Below are 22,094 nucleotides of genomic sequence, written 5' to 3' on the forward strand. Positions count from 1 at the left end.
AAACTGCGAGATTCAGAAGTTCACACAGAATTTATGAGATAGCTTGATCTTGTTAGCAGCACATAAGCATTGTTATGAGAGTGTGTTGTAGAAATGAGACTCTGTAATGCTAAAGAGATGGTCTTGCTTAGGCAACATTAGGCGGCCATGCCACTCTGTGGTCTCTGGACTATTCGTCGGTGTTGTGACCAGTAAAATTGTAAGATTTTAATGCGTATTGACTTCCTCTGGAGGGTACAAAATTTTAATTTTACAGTTGTAAGATTTTGTAAAGTTTTATGGTTAATCTAATCAAACTTCTTTCATAAGTTTATGACAATAGTAAAATACTCTGTTTTGCAGTGCAAATCAAATCGTCAATATGTCATTCAATCCTCTTTCCGCAATTCTCAAAGAAAATAAACTCGAGGGCCAAAATTACATAGAATGGAAACAAAATTTGGACATCGTTCTCACAGCCGATGAGTACATCTTTGTGCTCACCACCCCGCGACCTCCAGTGCCGGCGGCTACCGCTGCGGCAGGAGTCAGAGATGCACACAGACGGTGGCATAAGGCGAATGAGATGGCTAAGTGCTACATGTTGGCTTCTATGTCTCAGTACTCAAGCATCAGCATTCAGCCATGGAAACAGCCGCCAAGATTATGCAGAATCTCAAAAATCTTTTTGGTACTCAGAATCGAACGACGAAGTCTCAAGCCTTTCGGAGTATCATGTCGAAGACAATGAAGGAAGGCTCGTCTGTGAGGGACCACGTCCTCGAGATGATGAGCCATCTCAACCAAATTGAGGTCTTGGGTGGGACGATCGATCCCGAGTCCCAGGTGACTATCATCCTTCAAAGTCTTCCCCCTAGCTTCCAACAGTTCAAGCTCAACTTTGAGATGAACAAAAGGAATTATACCTTGGCAGAGCTGTTGACTGAACTCCAGTCGGCAGAGGACCTTATGGTCCAGGCTAAGGCGGCCATGATGATTTCGGCACCTCGTTCCTCTGGCTTAAAGCCTAGCAAAGGAAAAAGGCAGGCACCGAACTCAGGACCGGCCAAGATAGCTAAGGGAAAGAAGAAGAAGAGGGCTAACAAGAAGCCTACGGGGAAGTGTTTCAAGTGTGGAGAGAAGGGGCATTGGAAGCCAGACTGTCCTAAACGGGGTAAGGCTACAGGTATGCACCAGGCTCTAGTTGTCGAGTCTTGTTTGACTTCGACATCAATTTGCACTTGGGTTCTTGACACAGGAGCCACTGATCATATTTGTTTTGATCCTGACTTATTGCAGGTGACAAGACGGCTACATGATCGTGAGATCGAAGTCCAGCTGGGCGACGCTACCAAAGTGACGGCCGTTGCAGTGGGAGACATTTATTTGCGTTTTAGTAGTGATAGATTTTTGATTTTGAAGAATGTTTTGTTGATACTTTCTTTTAGAAGAAATTTAATTTCGGTTTCTAAATTGGTTTATGATGGATATTCGATTTCTTTTAATGACAACTGCGTTATTAAGAAAGATGGTTCTTATATCTGTCGTGCTATCATGGAAAACAATCTGTACACAATCACTTCTACACAGTTTAATAATCGCAAATCAGAACTCAATACAACATCGAAAATTTCAAAGAAACGAAAAGAACCTTCAAGTTCAATGAACGAAACGTACTTGTGGCACCTTAGACTTGGTCATGCCAATGAAAGGAGGATCCATTCTCTTGTTCAACAAGATCTTATCAAAGGTCTAGATGAGGAACCTTTTCATAAGTGTGAGTCATGCTTAGAAGGCAAGATGACCAAGAGGCCTTTTAAGGCTAAGGGCAATAGGTCCAAGGAAGTACTTGAGCTCATTCATTCCGATGTATGTGGACCAATGTCAACTGAGGCAAGAGGTGGTTTTCGATACTTCATCACATTTATTGATGACTTCTCGAAAATTGGATATGTCTACTTGATGCGTCACAAGTCAGAGTCTTTTGACAAGTTTAAAGACTTTAAGACTCTTGTGGAGAAGTATCATGGGAAGAATATCAAATGCCTACGATCTGATCGTGGAGGCGAATACCTCAGTGCCGAATTCTCAGACTACTTATCGGAAGTGGGAATTCAATCCCAACTGACTGCGCCGGGCAGCCCCAGCAGAACGGCGTGGCTGAAAGAAGGAACAGGACCTTATTAAACATGGTTCGATCGATGATGAGTTATGCACGTCTGCCTATTTCGTTTTGGGGACATGCCTTGCTTTCCGCAAGTCACATTTTAGACAATTTACCATCAAAATCCGTACCTAAAACTCCATATGAGTTGTGGACTGGGCGTAAGCCCAATCTAGCACATCTCAAGGTTTGGGGTTGCCCGGCTCATGTATTGGAAAAGGATCCAACTAAGCTAGGATCTAGGACGGAGGTATATTTGTTTATAAGATACCCCAAAGGAACGAAAGGTTATGAATTCTTTAGTCTCCGAGATAAGAAAGTCATTGTGAGCACTCACGCGACATTCTTAGAGGAAGACTATGTAATGAATCATAAACCCAGCAGTGAAGTGGCTCTTGATGAGCTAACTTCAGTCACAAGTTCCATTAACCAAGAACAAGTACCAAGTATACAAACAATTCCCGAAACTTCAACTTCTACTCAAAATATTGTAGTGCCGCGCCGCAGTGGGAGGGTCTCACATGAGCCCGACAGATACATTGGTTTGGGAGAATCTATGGATCACTCCTCGGACAGCAATGTATTAGATCCCTGGAACTTTGCGGAGGCGCAGGCAGATATCGATCATTGCGAATGGGTAAAAGCAATGGATTCGGAACTACAATCTATGATAGACAAAGACGTCTACGATTTGTCCGTCCTACCCGAAGGTTGTACTGCCATTGGGATCAAGTGGATATATAAACGTAAACGTGGACCCGATGGCCAAGGGGTATACCCAAAAGGAAGGCATCGATTATGATGAGACCTTCTCCCCAGTGGCCATGCTCAAATCGATCCGGATACTGTTGTCTATTGCAGCTTATATGGATTGGGATGTATGGCAGATGGACGTTAAGACTGCATTTCTAAACGGCAGTCTTGAGGAGACCATCTACATGGAACAACCCGAAGGATATGCCATAAAGGGCAAAGAACACATGGTTTGGAAGCTTAAGAAGGCCATTTATGGCCTCAAGCAAGCATCTAGATCGTGGAACCAATGTTTCGATCAAACTGTTTGCAAGTTTGGATTCGAAAAGTGCCCAAGTGAAAGCTGCGTGTATAAGAAAGTTGATAAGGGGAATGTGGTGTTCTTAGTTTTATATGTAGATGACATTCTTCTAATTGGAAACAATAAAAAGATGTTGTCATCAGTTCGAACATGGTTGTCAAACCAGTTCGAGATGAAGGATATGGGAGACGCGGGACACATCTTCGGGATCAAGGTTCTTCGGAATCGAGATAAGAAGATGTTGTGCTTATCTCAAGAATCTTACATCGAAACAGTACTTAGTCGTTTTAGCATGCAGGACGCCAAGAAAGGTTTCTTACCTTTTAGACATGGCATCCATTTATCTCAAGAGATTTGCCCTAAAACGCCGTCTGATATACAAGCAATGAGAAGGATTCCATATGCTTCGGTAGTTGGAAGTCTCATGGATGCTATGCTTTGTACTAGACCAGATATTTGCTTTGTTGTTGGCATAGTGGCAAGATATCAGTCGAATCAGGGCCAAGGACATTGGACTGCCGTAAAGAACATATTCAAGTACCTTAAACGGACTAAGGACTATGCTCTAGTTTACAATGCAGTCGAGCTCTGTCCTTTGGGATATACTGACTCAGACTTTCAAGCTGATCAGGACTCGAGAAAATCTACTTCAGGATATGTGTTCACCTTAGGAGGTGGAGCCGTAATTTGGAAGAGTGTGAAGCAGAAATGCATCGCGAACTCGACCATGGAAGCCGAGTATGTGGCCGCTTCGGAGGCTGCAAAAGAGGCTGTATGGCTCAAGAACTTCCTTATGGATTTAGGTGTGGTTTCGAATCTGCCCAAGAGCATCACCATTTATTGTGACAATTTTGGTGCTGTGGCAAACTCGAAAGAACCAAGAGCTCACAAAGCGAGCAAACACATAGAGCGGAAGTATCATATCATTAGAGATATAGTGCAGAGAGGAGACATAAAAGTGGTCAAGATTGCGTCAGAGAACAACCTAGCAGATCCTTTTACAAAGGCTTTGGCGGTAAAACCGTTCGATTGCCACGTTGAAGGGATGGGAGTTCGACTCATTCAAGACCTCAACTCGCTTTCAGTATAAGTGGGAGATATTTAAGACGTGTGCACTACCATTTTGTATACTCGAAAGCTGTTTTGAGTATAAGTGGGAGATTGTTAGGGTTTTGTATACTAGAAATCACCTTTCGAGTGATTGGATACTGTAAAACTCTAATGGTTATTTTCCAATAAATGCAACAGATTATTTTTGTCATAATGTTGTTATGTTTTACATTTAATGGTTGTTTATTGCATATTTAAATGTATGAGCAAACGTAACAAAGTCTAAGTCTTTGTTTTAGTAGACCGGTTGTGGGCGTCGTCCAATTTAAGGTAACACGGTCAGTTCTAAACAAACAAAAATAAGAATTTCACAATCTAGATAGGCCTAGACTACCTATCGCGAAAGGTTGCAATGTCAGTCCGATTATTTCTAAACCTTATTGAAATAAGATTACGTTGGTGTGGTATAGCACTGAATGGATCTAACAGCAAGACGAGTCTTTATGCTATCTACTGAAAGACGAGGTCTTGATAATTAATTTCTTAATCAATGTACGTTAGCATTGAGCATACGATATTGAGTATCCACTACTTTGACTTACCAAAGGTGCGGGTTTTTCGTAACCCAACGATCCAGGTATATTGGGTAGTGGTGATCATTATCTAGAGGTGCTAGGATTGCTATTATGTTGAAACGTGCGCGAGGAGAGCCTCGTTTGATAACATCCACAAGAGGAGCTCGAAACGAGGTTTTATTATTCAGAACCTAGCTAATTGGAGTTTGATTACTCTATGAATAATAAATAAGAGTTTCTTGTTAAGTCCACTCTTGGAATTCGAAATATGTTAATTAATTAAGTCTACAGCAGACATTAATTAATTAATGGATGTTTCCATCTTAAGCGCGGGAAATAAATCAAATACAATTAAAGGAAACCCGGAATACTTGTAATTTCGGATTTGGAAGGCAGTGCAATATTACTTCTGTAGTGGCTGCTCGTAATATTCCAATATATGCTTATATTAAATTGTGGGTTCAATTTAATTAGTAAAAAGCTAATTGGGTGAGGCCTGTTCCAGATTCTTCCTTAGATCCCTGACTGGGCCCAATATGTGACTTATATAAATAGGAGAATAAAGGAGACAGAAAACACAACAATTTATTCATAAAATTTTCGTCCCCCTCCTTTTTCGAAAATTGTGCTCTCCTCCGTGAGCTGAGTTTTGTCTTCCATTATTTGAGTCCTAGTACGTTGGTGAGATTTGCCCACACAAATATCAGCGTATAGTCCGGGACACCAGTCAGAAGATCAGAGGTCTTGTATTGAAGATCTTCACGTGGAGACGGAGCAAGCCATCATCGATTCTTGATTGAATCAACGAGGTAAATTGGCTAATTCCGTAGTAAGCATGTTTTAGGAATTTAATGTGCTAAAGCATGTTTTAATTCAAGTTATGAGCATGATACATGTGATAATTACGCGAATAGATTTTGTCTAAATAATCTGCTAAATAGATCAAATTCATGTGATCCATTTTGTTACGCACGCTTCCGCTGCCAGCCCCTTCATCCGCTGCATGCCTGCCGCCGTTGACTAGGAAGAGCGCTTACTTTTGAGCCCGGGAACTGCCCACGAAGGGCTCCCACTCCATCTGACTTTCCTCTCAGTCGCGACATTGCAGCGCAATTCGTGAATTGCCGACTTGGAGTTTAATTACTCGAAAGGCAAATTTCAATTATGTAACGATTCTATGTAATTACTATATGAAAGCATAAAGATTACAATCATTACATGTGAGGAGAAATCACGTGAACAAAGATTTTCTCCAATAGTGCAGCGTTTGAAAAAAAATTCTTCATTCTCACGTTATGTTAAAAAAAAATAACAACCACGTGACGAAGAAAAACATGCGATCAAGCAATTGACATAACATGAAATTAATCCACATAATCAGAGCCAAAAAATTGGCTCTGATACCAATTGTTGGGGTTTTGGAACCCCTTGCACAGCGGAAGACTTGTACAAACAAATAAATCAAACGTAGGATCTATTTGACCGATTATGGAATTAATCTATTCACATGTTAACACAGAATTGCATGCTAGAACGCAAATAATTCATGCTCATAGAATATAAATCCTAAACATGAATTCTACGGAGTTAGCCAATTTACCTCGTTGATTCTCCAAAGAATCGTCGATTGCTTGCCCCTATTCCACGATGATCTTCAATACTAGACCACAGATCTTCTGACTGGTGTCCCGAACTGTATTCCGACATCAGGGTGGGCTGATCTTATCGAAACACTAGGACTCGAATAAAGAAGACAGAACTTTCTCACGGAGGAGGAGCTGAAAATCTCACGGAGGAGAAATTCCATTGAAATTTTCGTCCCCTACTGTATAGAGGAGGGGAACGAAATTTCACTCTCAAAAATTGATTTTCTGTCTCTTTTATTCTCCTATTTATAATAGTTCATATTGGGCTCAGTCAGAGATCTATGGAAGGTTTTGGATATGGGCTCCCCCAATTAGCTTTTTACTAATTAAATTGAACCCATAATTTAATACAAGCTTATATTGGAATATTACGAGCAGCCACTACAGAAGTAATATTGAACTCCACATCCAAATCCGAAATTATAAGTATTCCGGGTTTCCATTTTGTTTATTATTTATTTCCCGCGCTTAAGATATAAATGCCCATTAGTTAATTTTAGTCTGCTATGGACTTAATTAATTAACATCTTATTAATTCCAAGAGTAGACTTAGCAAGAAACACTTATTTATTATTCATAGAGTAATAAAACTCCAACTGACCAGTTTCCGAATAATAAAACCTTGTTCAAGCTCCTCTTGAGGACATTATCAACCGAGACTCACCTCGTGCACGATTCAACATAATAGCAATCCTAGCACCACTAGATAATGATCACCACTACCCAATATACCTGGATCGTTGGGTGACGAAAAACCTGCACCTTTGGTAAGTCAAAGTAGTAGATACTCAATGTCGTATGCTCAATGCTAACGTATGTAGATTAAGAAATTAATTATCAAGACCTCGTCTTTCAGTAGATAGCATAAAGACTCGTCTTGTTGTTAGATCATTCAGTGCTATACCACACCAACGTCATCTTATTTCAATAAGGCTTAGAAATAATCGGACTGACATTGCAACCTTTCACGATAGGTAGCCAAAGCCTATCTAGGTTGTGAAATTCTTCTTTTTCTTTTGCAAAGCATTGCATAGAACCGACTGTAGTTACCTTAAAGTGGACGACGCCCACAACCAGTCTACTAAGCAAAAGACTTAGGCTTTGTTTACTTCTTATGCATTTAAATGTTTATAAAACATATTATAAACGCACAAGCAAACACAATGTAATAATATACTGATTCTATTCGTGCAAACTGCTCGAATGATACTGAAACGGGTCAAAAGTGAATTGTAGAGTTTTTTCGTACACAAGCAAGATTCTATTCGTGCGAACTCACTCGAAACATGCTTTTCAGTATACTAAACCTAACAGGTGGGAAGTATCACAAGGCTGAGGAGTGTCGGAAACATTGAGAACGGGTGAGGAAGGCCATCACCCGATTTGCCGGCATCTACGAAAACAACACCCGCACGATAACCAGCGGTCAGACCATGGAGGATGTGAAGAGGTTGTCGTTGCAGCAGTTCCCCCAGCCCAGGAAGTTCGGCCAGTTTAAATACTGGGACGCATATGTGGTGTTGATGGATTCCGCCAAGTTTCGTGCGGGTGTTGACGCTGGCTGGCCGAAGCGGAGGAGGCTCAACATCTCTGGCGAGTATAGCAGGAGTGCTGGTTCCCACGACCTCCCCGACGATTCCGAAGAGGCCCCTCCACCGGTTCCCCGCCGCCGTCGCCCGGTTGGGCAAAAGACGGCAATGCGGATGTCTAAGGGAGGCGCCAGCGGGTCCCAGGAGGTCCAATCGGCAGCTCCTAGTGCCGAGCCCAATCCTGCCCTCACCAACCTCGCGCGCATGCAACAACAGATGAGCATGTTCGAGGTCATACCGGAGTGGAAATCGACGGATGACCCCTTACACAAAGAGATGTTGGAGGGCCTCATCCAAAGTATGAGGCGCGGTTTGGGGATCCCACCCCTCACCGGGGGTGGCGCTGGGGGAGTCTCTGGGGACTCCGATGCCGCCGACACTGGCCAAGGGGACTCCGAAGAGTGAGATGGGTGGCCGCGTGTGGTGAATTTTGAGATGGTTGTTTTTTTTAAATATGTAATTTTTTTATGAAATAAAATGGTTGCATTTTCCCCTTATTTGTGTCGAAATTTTAATTCCGTATTTGTGAATTTGTGAATTTGTTTTATTGGTTATTATTGTGCTAGGCTATTATTGTGCAATGGGATGTCCTAGTGATGTGGCAGTGCAGTGGGATGTCCTAGTGACATGGCATGAGGTGTTTTTGCGATATCCTAGTGCTAGGCTATTGAACGTCCGTCATACCGTGGATGCTCTAAAAGAAAAAAGGAGAGTGTTGCTCTTTATTCAGTGTTCTCAACATACGCCGCCGCTCCACTATCCTTCGCACAACCGCCACCGTTCCGACTGCCGCCACAACAAATATTTCTTCTATTTATCTCTCTCTACTTTTGGGATTTCGAAGGTTGAGGATTCAACATTTTTCCACCTAAAACTCAAGGTAAGAATTCCTCATTTCTGTAGCTATTTCGCCCATATACCTTATAAGATAAGTAATTGAACAAAAAACCAGATAATTGATAATCGGGAAACTTGATTGGTTGCTATTAACTAGCCTTTCCATCATTTTGTAAATTAAGAGAGTAATCTTGCTTTTGGAATGGATGAACTGAACTTTGCGGAAGACGTAAGTTTATCATCGTCTTGATCAATGAAGACATAAGTTACTAATTCATAGATCATTGGCAATCATTTATACTAAATCAATTTTTGTTAATCATTTACACCAAACTAAAACCTTATATTCTATATTCATCCTCTTTTTGATATATTTTCAGTCTTACCTATATATTTATTTAAATTTTATATTAACCTCGCAATATAATGATTTATTAAAATAAAATAGACTTATTGATATATTATAAATATACTAATATATTTATTAAAAAATACACTAACTTTAAAAATTAACATACATTAATTGTACTACGAAAGCATTATAGTATAAATTAAAATGTATTTAAAAATATCACAATTGCTTAAAATATACCGTAATAATTATCTAAAACTTAGTATAAAATAAATAATAATTAACTAGAAATAAATAAAAGAATAATATTAAAATAAAAAAATCCAAAAGTGGAAAATTTACGATTATAGTTATTAATTGAAGTAATGATTTCAAATTTTACATGGGCATATTTAAAGAAATTTGTAACTAATTATTGTACTTAATTATGAAATTAATCCATTTACCTATTTGAACATTTATATGGACATAACCATTAAATAAAATTATTAGCCCAAGTTTATTTACTTATGAAGCCCATTTACATCCCCAATTAAAATTTAAAACCGCTGTTCCCACTTCTATCTTCTTCCCCAAATATTCTGCATTTCTAGTCGAACTGCAAGTTCTTCCTCCCAAACCATGTTTGTCGCCAAAATTGGACCAGGTATGCATTTCGTTTGCTCGATTTAAATGCAATATCAGAAACTGAAAAAGCACTTTTGCATTTGCTAGAGTGCAACGCCATATTAGTCATTGCTGTACATAAACGCAAAAAAGGACAAAATGGGATGCGGTTTGCAGTATTGTTGGAACAAGAGGAGTTTGGAAAATAATATTGTTAAGGGTGTCCACTATAAGGCGGACACGCCCAATAGCCCCGCCCCAGTTTTTGTCCATAGCCCCAATTTTGTTGTCCATAGCCCCAAAATTCTATTTCCGCCACTATAGTGGACAACTCCAATAGCCCCCAAATTTTATAATCAATTTTCATTTTTAAATATTTTTTAGTTTCAATCAAGTGTAATTTAAATAATCGCAGTGTAAATTACTAGAATACGAGGTAATTAGGGCCGAATATTCGTTGTATTGCAAACCGGTAAAATTATACAACGAATAATTAAAATAAAATACAACTACAAAACTCCGCCACCGTCTACTCGGTGTCGGAGTCGGCTTCTTCTTCTTCTTCTTCTTCTTCTTCTTCTTCTTCTTCTTCTTCTTCTTCTTCTTCTTCTTCTTCTTCTTCTTCTTCTTCTTCTTCTTCTTCTTCTTCTCCTCCTCTCTCGCTGCTGCCGGCCGCGGTATCCCCAGGCGCATTATCAACCAACCCCAGTCGACTCTCAATCCGAGTGATGAGCCTCTTGTAGACGTTCCTGACGTACGGGTCAGTTTCCCCTGCGTATTTGCTGCATACGTCTTGCAGTTGTTGCATCAACTGCACGTTTGAACAAAACCTCGTGGGGTTGCACCGTGGGCTGTGGGATTGGGGCGGATTGGTGGATGCGCGATCCGGACGCGCCCGCCGATAGGCGGGAGCCACTTCTACCCCCTCTGGCGCTGCAGATAGAGGTCTGTTGTCCCATGGGCCGTCGTCGCCTAATGTGAGTATCGGCTGGCTCTTCGACTTGCTCGAACTCGTGCGAGCCGCTTCCACTGCTATAGTCGCCGGCAAGGTTGTGCCTTGTGCGCTTTGGCCCAGGAGCTGTTTCTACCTCGTTCGCCACAATCGACCTGAATTTCGGACAATCCGCGAGGACAAGATACTCTTCCCACAAGGTGAACTTCGGCCAGCCCTCCGTGTGGTATTGGCCCTCAGACAGGTTCTTAACATCAGCTGCGCTGCGGCCACTCTCAGCGTGGCGAAGGTTGTTCTCGTATATGGACGCGAACCGCTTGGTCGCGCGTAGAATCCTACTCCACTTTTTCCGGAGCTGTTCTGGGTCGCGCCTCTCGGCGCCGGCGGGTTTGAACTCCTCGTATGCAAACATGACGCGCCTCCAAAAGCTCCCCTCGGCCTGATCTGTGCCCACCACGGGATCTGAAGTGATAGCATCCCAAGCCTTCGCCACGGCAATGCTCTCGTCTTTGGTGTATGGCTTACCCCGGTTGGACCCCAGAACCAGAGCCACCGCTACCGCCAGTGCCACTGCCCTCGCCACTCGGAATGCCGGCCCCGCTGCCCGTGCGCCCACCGACGTGGTCGGTGCCACTACTGCCTCCTCCGCCCCTTCCGCCTCCGCCCCGACTGCCGCTACCTCCTCGGGTCGGAACGGGCGTTTCCACCCGTGATGCCGGCGTATCTGGGATGCCAGAACTGAGCAGCCCCATCATAGTATCAAACGCGTCTTGATCTGCCTCGGTGTACGGAGATTGGCTGGCTTGGAAAGGGGAACCCGGACGCGGCTGGTGAAGCGTGTCTAGGTTGGGTCTGTAATCTTCAAATGCGGAACGACTCTGATTCCGCTGTAAAGGTGGCGGAGTTGGAGAAGACCTCCACGACTGCGATGGAGGAAGGGGTGGACTCGATGCCCACGGTGGGGGAGATTGATTCCAAGTCCAAGACTGGGACGGAGGCGCATATCCGCCAAAAGGGTTTGATGAATTTTCGCCATATCCCGATTCCTGAGAGTCGGGTGATTCGTCGTCTCCTCGGTGCATTTTTTAGAGAGTGGTTGTGTAGATAGTGAGTGGATGGATTTTGTGAAAATGGTGAAAAATAGGTTGTGGGAAGTGGTATTTATAGAGAAAAAAAAAACAAAATTAAGTTCACGCCGCATGCGCCGCGGCGGAACATCCCACTATAATCGCCGCGCCTATAGGCGCGGCTATGTCCACCCCCTCCGCGTCCTCGCCCCGCACACGGCGATCTCTCGTCGCCCCCCCCCCCCCCCCCCAGGTCCGCCGCGTCTGCCCCCGGGGCGGACAACTCCCACGCACTATAACGCACCCGCCTACCGCCCCAACCCGCGGCTATAGCCGCGGGCGTCCCATAGTGGACACTCTAAATGAGTAGATTGAGCCGAAGGGGAGAGTCCCAACAGAAAGTATAGTTTATAGTAAGATTTTGCTTCCTAGTTTTTTTACAAAAATTGCCAGCCCTAGTAAATTGTAGTATTGTTGCCATGTTTAGTGTATACAAATTCTCATCTTCTACCAGTATTTTCTGGATTGAGCGGTATGCATAAATGTTTTGCAGATTAAATAGTATATTTTCATTGACAGATTGATAAATCACTGATCTGGGCACGCGATTTAATACTTCAGCTTTCGTATTCAACGCTCATCGTTGAACGTCGTAGCATAAACCCTATGGCGTTCGCTCCCACCATCTCTCTCCTCATCCCTCTTTCCCCGACTTTCTCTTTTCCCTATAGGCCATTTGAAAAGCCACCTCCCAAACTACTCTTTTGTCCTCCTAAATTTCTTAACTCTGTCCTCTCTGCCGCTTCTTCCTCCAACAACCAACCGTCGCCCCCCTTCACTTCTGAGGAGGCCTTTCTCGATGCAATAGCTGGTTTCGGCGACTCTGATAAATTTCTTCCAGTCGTCAGGACTTACGAAAACGACTTGGCGCGGCTGACCCTTGTCGGCGCCGTCGACTCTAGGCAAGCAATTACTGCCGCCGCTGCTGATGGTGGAAGTACCGCCGATGAACATATATCTGCCGGCATGGCCGCCATGGTTGTCGAGACCATATATCCTGGCCCCGTCGACGACCGCAGCACCGTTTCTACTCGATTGGTGAGTGCCTAGGTTTCAGTTATGTGTCTGTGTAATCTGTTTTTATATGAATTTACATTTGTAATTTAGGTTTTGAATTTTTGAATCTCAACGCCTTATTTTTCTGCTTGTCTTCCATATTCTATTCTGCCCTTGACAGTTTTACTCCATATTTTATTTTGATCCATAAATTTCTTACTTGTACAAATGTCATTAGCTAAAAGTATATTCTGTTTCTCCACCCCATGGTCTTTTTAATTTGGTGAGTTGTGGATTAAATTTTTTTCTCACCTTATCAGTTTTTGCCGACATTCAAAGTTAAAGAACAGGCTATAAAGCTCAGGAAATCGATGGCAAAAGATATGTTTCAAGGCATCACACCAAAGAATATACTGTCGATGACATTTAGACAAGCAGTTTTGGAGCAGCTTTGGAGTCTTGAGCTGGCACTTTTTGAACCTGGAACTGAAAGAAATATGGCGGATCTTGAAAATCCAAGAGAGGTACATATATGTATAAAAGTTCTCTTTTGTGGCATGATACATTGAAGGTTCTTGTTTCCTGGTTGTAATATCAATGTTTAATGTTTCTGTTCTGCAGGTGACGAGTTATTTTATTCCCTTTCCTATGGGCAGGTACCTGTGTTGTTAGCCCTCAGCTCATCAGATGAACATGTAATTTCTGAAATTGGAGAGGTTGTCTGTGCTGCTGCCCTTGAAAACACTGGAAAACATTTTCTCTCTAGTGTTGCTAATACAGCATCCAAGAGATCATCAAGTTGGTTAAAGAAGCGTCAACATATTACATCAAAGAATTTTGCTGTTACTCTGTATAACTTGGTTGAAAATGAGGTACTTGCTAATGCCAAGACACTGCACAAGAAGTTCATCTCTGAAAGAGGGAAATATAACCTTAAGGGCTCGCAATTGAAGAAAAGTTGGTGGACATCGCCTGCATTCTCGGAACTGGAAAAAATTGGTGGTCCTGAATTTTGTGCTTGGATAAGTGAGTGTGTGCCGTCGTACATGTTTGAAATTGATTCCCATGGACGTGACAATGTGAAATTTGAAGGGTGGAAGATGTTGGAGGAAAATAGATTGGGAGTTGTTCTCACTCATGCACAAATGGTAATTAGTTTCTTTCCCATGTTCCGTCGCATATCTATGTATGTGATTGCTTTCATATCTATTGTATATGATGCTGATGCTGATAGTAGTTTTTCAATCTAATGTGTGTTTATGGATATTGCGTACATTTATTGATAAACTCATAAACAAAAGGATGAATCTGCGGTCTAGCTTGTCTTGCTAATTTAATGAAATCTTTCCTGTGCATATTATGAAAATAATTGCAACTTTGTTTAGAATCATTTAAGTTGCTCTTTTTTGTTTGTTGCATGTCACTAAGTTTTCTTTGTCAGTATGGATTTCTTTGGTTTGTATGTTCCAACTCAATCTACTTTTTAATACAATCTTCTGAATGCACTTTGGTCATATCTGGCGTGTAGAAGTATTTTCACATTTTCCTTTGTCAATGTATTTCTTTTAGGGAAAACATCAATTTTATCTCGTTGTTTTAACCAAAATTGCATAACCTTGGGTAATTATATAGAGGTACCCAACATTCCAATTTTCGGATAATTTTGTCCTGAAAAATCTCTGGCCATTTGACATTTCTTGCTGGAAGTACATATATGCAATCTACGTGGCTTTCTCAATCCACATGGCCCTAGACCGTGCCTACCACCATCCGCACACCGGCCACTACATTTTGTTGTCCCTATGTCAACACACACAAACATGCAGTGGAGCGTGAAATTGGCTATTCTTTTGTTCCGAGCATCTTCTCCTCCTTCAGTGGTGGCCTCTTAGAAACAAAACCCTACCCTCAAATCTTAAACCTGCAATATTCCTGTCCTTAATCTTCCCGACCATTGCTGGGGCAGTTTTACTGTGCCACATCTTCTCCCAGACGCACAAGAACAGCGGTGGCGGAGGCTTTGTTTCTAGCGATGTGGGGCAAACTTGGGTTTAGGATTACTTCTCTAATTGTTTTACACGTCACCCGTATTTTTTAATTGATGTAAAATTCCATTTAAGTTGAGAAAGCTACGTAGATTTGCCACAATGTACATCTGGGCTGGGGTGACGCATTAAAACTTGGTGGCCTGAAATATTTGTGGGACAAAAGAAGATTAACTGAAAATTGAAATGTTATGTACCCTATGCAATTACCCTAGGTTGTGACATTTTTGTTAGAATGATGGGACAAACTTGAATATTTACCCTCTTTTTATTTACTATGAATGACATTGAAGTGTTGTTAGGCTACAGATTACTCCCTCCGTCTCACTTTAGGAGTCCCAGTTGAGTTCGGCACGGGTTTTAAGAAATGTAAAGGAAAGTTGGTGAAAAAAGATATTGGAATGTGGGTCTTACTTTTTTATATTAGTTTTAAAATAAAATGTGAGTGGAAAAAGGTTAGTGGAAAGTGGGTCCTAATACCATTTATGGAATATTCCAACCGGGACTCTTAAAGTGGGACACCCAAAAATGGTAAACAGGGACTCCTAAAGTGGGATGGAGGGAGTACAAGATAGGACTTGGGAGTACTTAGAACTATTATGTTCTTTTTACTTGATGCTGTTTTGAGTTAATTTTGGAGCGACTATTGTCTCGACTCTCATACGATATGATTCCAATGGTTTGCAGGTTAGCTTGATTGACATTCTAGACATGTTCTATGAGGATACTTTCACTCTGCCAGAAAACATGCTCCCATGTTATACAGTTGCAAAACCATCCAAACTGGATATCAATAAGGTTCCTCGTTGTTTTTTCGAGTTCCTTCAGTTTTCAGACAGAACACCTAGATATATGTTTAGGGCACAACACTTGCACTGAGCTGCTGTATGCACTTACACGGATGCATACTGTCTACTACTGTTGTTCACTATCTACCATAGCTTGCTGATTTATACCGATATGTGTTGATTTTGTTTTCAGGGCAGTTTCATGTTGAAGACATTGTCAACTGTCCTTGTGAGTGGGATATTTTTTGTGACCATCAGTGTTCTGGGAAAACTTTGTCTACCTAAGCTGCTGCCTATCAGAAAGAGGTTTATTCAGCAAAATTCTCAATCCCCATTATGTGACATTGTTCATGTTCCAGATCATTCTCTAGAACCCTCTGAGGTATGCTAGAAATGAGGTTATTTAAATGTTTTCTATCATAGAAGCATACAGAATCTGCCTTCTTCATCTGAATTACATTCACTACCTTATGTTCTTGCGTGGATGGTAACAAACCACTGTCTCCAGTTTTTGAGGTGTAAAGTTAAGTTGGTTATAATGTTCAATCTCTATATTGTCAAGTATATTGTTGTTGTTGTTGCTGTAGTTGGGTTTTTTAGGGCATAGTTTTTGGTTTTCTGACCATTTTTTCTTGATTATCTGACTTTGCCTTTTACATTTAGTTGGAAACATGCTGTGTGTCAATTATTAGACGAATCAAGGATTCTTTTGGTTGGTCTGGAGAAATAAGTACACCAGCTAGTGCATGTGCATGTATCGGGGAACTTCCTAAATTCATGAGTGAAGGGGATTATAAAAATTTCAGTATGTCGGACATGTCACCCACATCTATGCCATTACAAGCTAGTGAAGAAGAGATGAAAAGATTAGAAGACATCGCTAGTTATCAGGTACTTTTTCTTTACTTTCTTTTTGGTTGTTTGTTTCCTTGTTGAGTAAGAAACTTTGAAAAGATTTAGTTTTTCTGAACATTGTAAAAAAAAGGTTGGCAGAAAGAGTACTGTAATGTCCTTCAGGTTGCATTTGGATAGCGAATGTTTTTTTCATGTGAGTTCATAATTACCAACGTTGATGCAACTAATAACTTGTTCTGTCCATTGAACTACTTCAATTAGGTAATGGTGTTGACGGATGGGAAAATCATAGGGTTCCAACCCACTAATCGAGTTGCTGTTAATAATTGGGCTGCAAATCCATTGGCCAAAGAGCTGTATGGTGGGAAAAAACTCTCTCCTGGTATAAACCATATCCCAATTCTCACATACTACTGCTTCCATATTGGTACCATGTGGTTTGATTAAGTTTGTGCAACTTTGTTGCAGGATTGTTAGAACCTGGTCTCAAGATTCGCAATCCGAATGGCATGGTCGTGTTGGAGCTATTGATATCATTAAATCCTAAATCCTATTTTGCATTAGTTAGGGCTGTTGATATCAGTACAAGTGTTGATGGTTGAACTTCCTTGTGTGATATTGAACCATTCTCAGATTTTGTAGAATATGTTCTTGCCCTGCTCAAAGGTCTTAAATGATGCCAATCTTTGCATTATTTGTATTGACTGTTAGTATTCAAATTAAATTAACGAGATTGTTTCTTTATTAGTTCCCGAGGAAATTACAAATACCTGATGGTTTTGTTTTCCATTCTTTGGTCAGGCGAAGCAGGCACAAATAACTTTACGTTGCCAAAAATAAAAAATACTACCTGCGTCCCACATTAAGTGTTACCTGAGTGTGGGCGCAGATTTTAATAAAATATAAGTATAATTAGTTGGTGGAATGTAGGGTTTACTTATCATTTATAATAAAAGTGAAATGTGATTTTTATTGTGGGACGAACCGAAATGTTAAAATATGACAATTAATGTGGGACAGAAGTAGTAAAAAAATAAAAAAAATTACGTTGCCGAATACTTTGCTACATAATAATCCTCCGCCAAAAATTAGGAATAATCTATCCTATATATACATAAATAAAAAGGGAATTTTAGAACTATTCATATTCACAAGAATGCTATTTTATTCTTTTATTAATAGATCTCTTAATTTTGCAATTATATTAAGCAACATGATTTGGAAGGTCAAAAAATTACTATGCACATTTATTATTGATTAAATTTATATTGGGATCACTAAAAGTCATTCAGCCTAAGAAGACACTACAAATCTTCTATAAATTACACTTTCATTAATTTAAGTGTCACTAACACGTGAATTAATTTTGTTCTGTTAAAATCAACCGAACACGTGTGTTTAAATGTGGAGAATAAAAATAAATTTCTCATACCGAACACGTGTGTTTAAATGTAGAGAATAAAAATAAATTTCTCATACTACTAGATTCATTACAACAAAGGTACCCTCAAAATTAAAGTCACGCGCCCCCAATTCAGACTCACTTTCCTTATCTAGGGTTTTGCAAAAAGGCTCCCAGAATCCGATTCAACAACTCAATAGGTTTATCGAATCTGCTTCTCTCTTCGTTTCAATAGTCGCTCATTATTCCTTTAAAAAGTTATAAGCACAGAACAGAGAGAGAGAGCGACATGGGTAGAGGAAAGTTTAAGGGCAAGCCGACTGGCCGTCGCCAATTTTCCACCCCCGAGGAGATGAGTAAGCTTTCTACTGCGATGCATATGATATTTGATTTTGACTGGGGAGGTGTTGTGTATATGCCTGCAGGAAAAAAACTTCATTATGATCCATGTTTACCAATGAATTTCCTGTTCCTGGACTTTTTAGTTGCTTTGATGTGATGCTGCTATTTTGTGTGTGACGTTTATTTCCCCCGTGTTCCGTGTACGTAGGAAGGAACATTTCCGTTTGTTTGTTCCAATAAAATTTGAAGTCCTGAATTATACATCGTAGTCTTTTATTGCACAATTGATATTTAGACTGCGATATTTAATTTGAAGACACATGTTCTCTTTAATAGCAAATAATGGTGCAGAAATTTGATGGATAAGTAGCAAAGACAAAGAGGCAGAGGAAATATGGGTAAAAATTGAGTTCCTTCTCATCGTATCATACAGTGTATCTAGAAAGCTACTGATAAATTCCGTACCAAAAAGAAAAGGAAAAGGTTTGCACCAGTAGAACACTGCCCATTTCATTGGAGTTAGCCATTTCATTGGAATTAGTAAAAAAGTCTAGATCCATGATGTCTGCAAACCATACATGATGGGTTAACCAGTGTGACAACTGACAAGCTTAAAGTTTAGCAGAACATATAAGACGTCTTTTCAACTGAAATCCTTAATTTCAACGTAGTTGATGAGCTGGACTGCTAAGCTAGTGGAAAAATAAGTTACTTTGAATGTTTTTTTCCCGTGTGTCAGAATACGGGTAACCAACATGTTAACTAATCGATTACGGTAAAATTGGATCAAATTTTACTGTTTTTTACCTCTTAGAGGCGTTATTAAACTTGAGACCTTTGGCCTCAGGAAAAATACCCAATTTTCCACTAGGCCATCCCCTGGGGGACGATCGCGATCCAATGTGTCTTCATGTTTTTTTCCTGTTACAGAATTGCTGTTTTTCCATGTACTGCTCATCTGCAAAAATTTCACCATTTTTTTATTCTCATTCTTTTCAATTACACAGTTGCTGGTAGTTCTGCTCGTCCCCGCACTTTCAGAAAGGTACTATATCTATTATTTTCCCACAAGTTCGTTAGTATCACGCTGATGAACTTCACTTCTATAAATGTGCATTGTTGCAGATTTGGAGTTGTATTATCACATTATGAAATTTATTTGCAATGAGAAAGCATGGCTAAAGAGAACATAATGGTTATTATATTAGCTATCTGTTCACTGAGTTGCATCTAGTTAGTGTTAGTCAACACATTCGTAGAGTTTCTGATTAATATATGTGCATAATGTTGTAATGAAGCTGATAAGGTGGATCTCATTGGTTTTATTAGTTGATTTTTTGTGGAAAACAGATAGTTGTTGCATAGTTGTGAATTGGGTCATGGATCCTTATGAGTTAACCAATATGCTTTTAGATTTTTATGTTCATGTACACTAGCCTAGCTGCCTAGGTAATACCAATTTTTCTGTTTATGTATTCTAACCTAGGTAATATTTTTTCTATTCATGTATTATATCTGATTATTTATTTGTTAGTAATATATTTTGAACTAATTGGTGGCCACTATGTTGTAACTTGGAGTCTGGTTCCGACTTTCTTATACGCTTGCCATTATAGTAAGAGCTTCAATCTTTTCTCATTCTAGAATAAGTGTTTTTTTTGCTACCAGGAAGTAGCTGATGTTGTAGAAGATGAGACATCTGATGTAGAGTCAGAAGAGGAATCTGAGGGTGAACCTGAAGTGAGTATGTATAATTGTGCCCCTCTTTTCCTGCAAAGTGAAAAGCCATTCATTTTCGTAGCCATATTGATTTCAATAAATGAGTAGACAAGTAAACATGCTCACCTCATCTCTGCTAAATGCTGCTAACAGAAAGTGAAAGGTGCTGAGGGCATCATTCAAATTGAAAATCCCAACCTGGTGAAGCCAAAGAACTTGAAAGCACGTGATGCAGATGTAAGTTACATTGGAAAGCCATTTTTCTGGGATGAACTCATGAAATCTATGTATTTTTCATTATTTTTTCCTCTTCGGGTATTATGATATTATCACTTCCTCATCAACACCTAAATTGGTTTTCCTCTGCTCTTGTGCAGTTTGAAAAAACAACGGAGCTTTCAAGACGTGAAAGGTTAGTGTGTGCTTCCTGCTGTTACTTTCTTGGATGTTCTTTCTTAAAACTGATGACTTCAGAAATCTTTCTCCAGTCATTTTCATCCTCATTATTGACTTGCATTCGCAATTATTCATACAATTAGAAGTTATGTTGCTTGAGGGCTGCTCTAAGCTACTATACACTACTATACACTAATGGGTTAATATTCTGATGGTTTGGTATTTAGAACTTAGAAGTATATATCACACTGAAGTGTATTCCTTTGTGGCCTTCCTACTACCACTATTACTAATTCAGTGCTTACTGAAGTACTTAACATTGTTGTTCTCTTTACATCAATGAAGTTTCATTCCTTGTCTATTGCTTTAGAGAGGAGATTGAGAAACAGAAAGCTCATGAAAAATATATGAAGCTGCTAGAGCAAGGGAAGACTGATCAAGCAAAGAAGGATTTAGGTAATGTTAAATTCTTTTTAAGAATATGTTTCATTCCTTGCATGCTCTTACACCTTCTCATAGGAGTGCAATCTAGCCAAGTAGTGGCAACTTTGAGCTCCCCATTACATGATACACATTTGTTATGTATAAATAGTAAAAAAAATTACTCCATAATTTACAAATTATGAATATTTTGAAGCTCGTGAGCCTGTCAAGCTTGGTTGATCTCGACTCAATTACTTTGGTGTTGATTGTCAGTTTTTTCTCATGCTGATATCTTGTTCTTTCCCAAACGTACAGAGCGTTTGGCTCTTATTCGACAGCAAAGAGCAGATGCTGCTAAGAAACGCGAAGAGGAGAAAGCTGGTAACTTGTTATTTCTATTTCTGTTTGCTTTCGTCCAAGTTTTACCTGTAGCTGATAATGGTTTGTTTCTGCAGCCAAAGATCAAAAGAAGGTGGAAGGTCGCAAATAGTTTTGACATACTGCTGCTTCAGAAAGTGATACTGATTCTAAGCTATGGTATTATGATACAGTTTTCAACTTTGATTCGAACACTATGTATTCTACTGTTTTATTTCTGTCAACTTTGATCCACAAAAGACATTCACTTACATAATCTGGAAATACACTTAATCTGGTGCTACACGTTATTACTAATATTCCCTAGTGTTCAATTTATTTCATTTGCTTATGATTCTAAATTACTACTCTCTTTGTCCCACTATTACTCATGAATTTCTTTTGGGCAAGAGATTTAAGAAAATGATATTTATTGAGTTAAGTGTAGAGATAGAGTATGAGAGGAAAAAGTAGAAGATATAAAGAGCGGATAAAGTAAGGGAGAAAAGGTGTTGTTTTTGGTCAAAGAAAATCAACTTAAGGTGTGGGGCAATTCAAAATGGATAATTGATCACTAATTGTTGAACGGGAGTATTATTACTTTCTACTTTGTTTCATATAAGATTTTCCAGGCGTCCTATCAAAGAAAGAAAAAGAAAATCCTATATAATTTTTTTTTTTTTTTGCAAAAGTATAATTGTTGTCCATGTCCCATGTGCATGTCGCTTTGTACAGTTTTATGTACATCTTTAATGTTATTAATTTTTGTTTAGATGAATATTCATTGCTAATGATAGTTATTTTAACCTAAAGTAAATTATTTTTAAAAATTTACCTACA

At 40.0% G+C, this 22,094-nt stretch overlaps 2 protein-coding genes across 3 annotated transcripts; both read left to right on the forward strand.

Annotated features, from left to right (window-relative positions):
• The first annotated feature begins 12,362 nt into the window (after nucleotides 1-12,362).
• LOC121742228 lies at nucleotides 12,363-17,362 on the forward strand. Of its 2 annotated transcripts, none has more exons than XM_042135310.1 (8): nucleotides 12,363-12,969; nucleotides 13,248-13,451; nucleotides 13,584-14,075; nucleotides 15,660-15,770; nucleotides 15,954-16,142; nucleotides 16,424-16,651; nucleotides 16,877-16,997; nucleotides 17,084-17,362. In XM_042135310.1, the coding sequence occupies exons 1-8, from the start codon at nucleotides 12,538-12,540 to the stop codon at nucleotides 17,215-17,217; spliced, it is 1,911 nt and encodes a 636-aa protein (XP_041991244.1). In that variant the 5' UTR covers nucleotides 12,363-12,537; the 3' UTR covers nucleotides 17,218-17,362. The 2 variants fall into 2 exon arrangements, with proteins under 2 accessions (XP_041991244.1, XP_041991245.1); XM_042135311.1 differs by having other exon boundaries at nucleotides 12,829-12,969; nucleotides 13,267-13,451.
• Nucleotides 17,363-18,111: 749 nt separating this feature from the next.
• On the forward strand, nucleotides 18,112-21,574 carry LOC121742317 (28 kDa heat- and acid-stable phosphoprotein-like). Its single transcript, XM_042135424.1, has 8 exons — nucleotides 18,112-18,373; nucleotides 19,367-19,404; nucleotides 20,028-20,099; nucleotides 20,232-20,315; nucleotides 20,456-20,490; nucleotides 20,845-20,930; nucleotides 21,213-21,278; nucleotides 21,353-21,574. Exons 1-8 carry the CDS (start codon nucleotides 18,307-18,309, stop codon nucleotides 21,385-21,387), a joined length of 483 nt encoding a protein of 160 aa, XP_041991358.1. The 5' UTR covers nucleotides 18,112-18,306; the 3' UTR covers nucleotides 21,388-21,574.
• Nucleotides 21,575-22,094: the final 520 nt, after the last annotated feature.

The sequence above is a fragment of the Salvia splendens genome, chromosome 7 (genome assembly GCF_004379255.2).
Source record: "Salvia splendens isolate huo1 chromosome 7, SspV2, whole genome shotgun sequence".
Taxonomy (NCBI): Eukaryota; Viridiplantae; Streptophyta; class Magnoliopsida; order Lamiales; family Lamiaceae; genus Salvia; species Salvia splendens.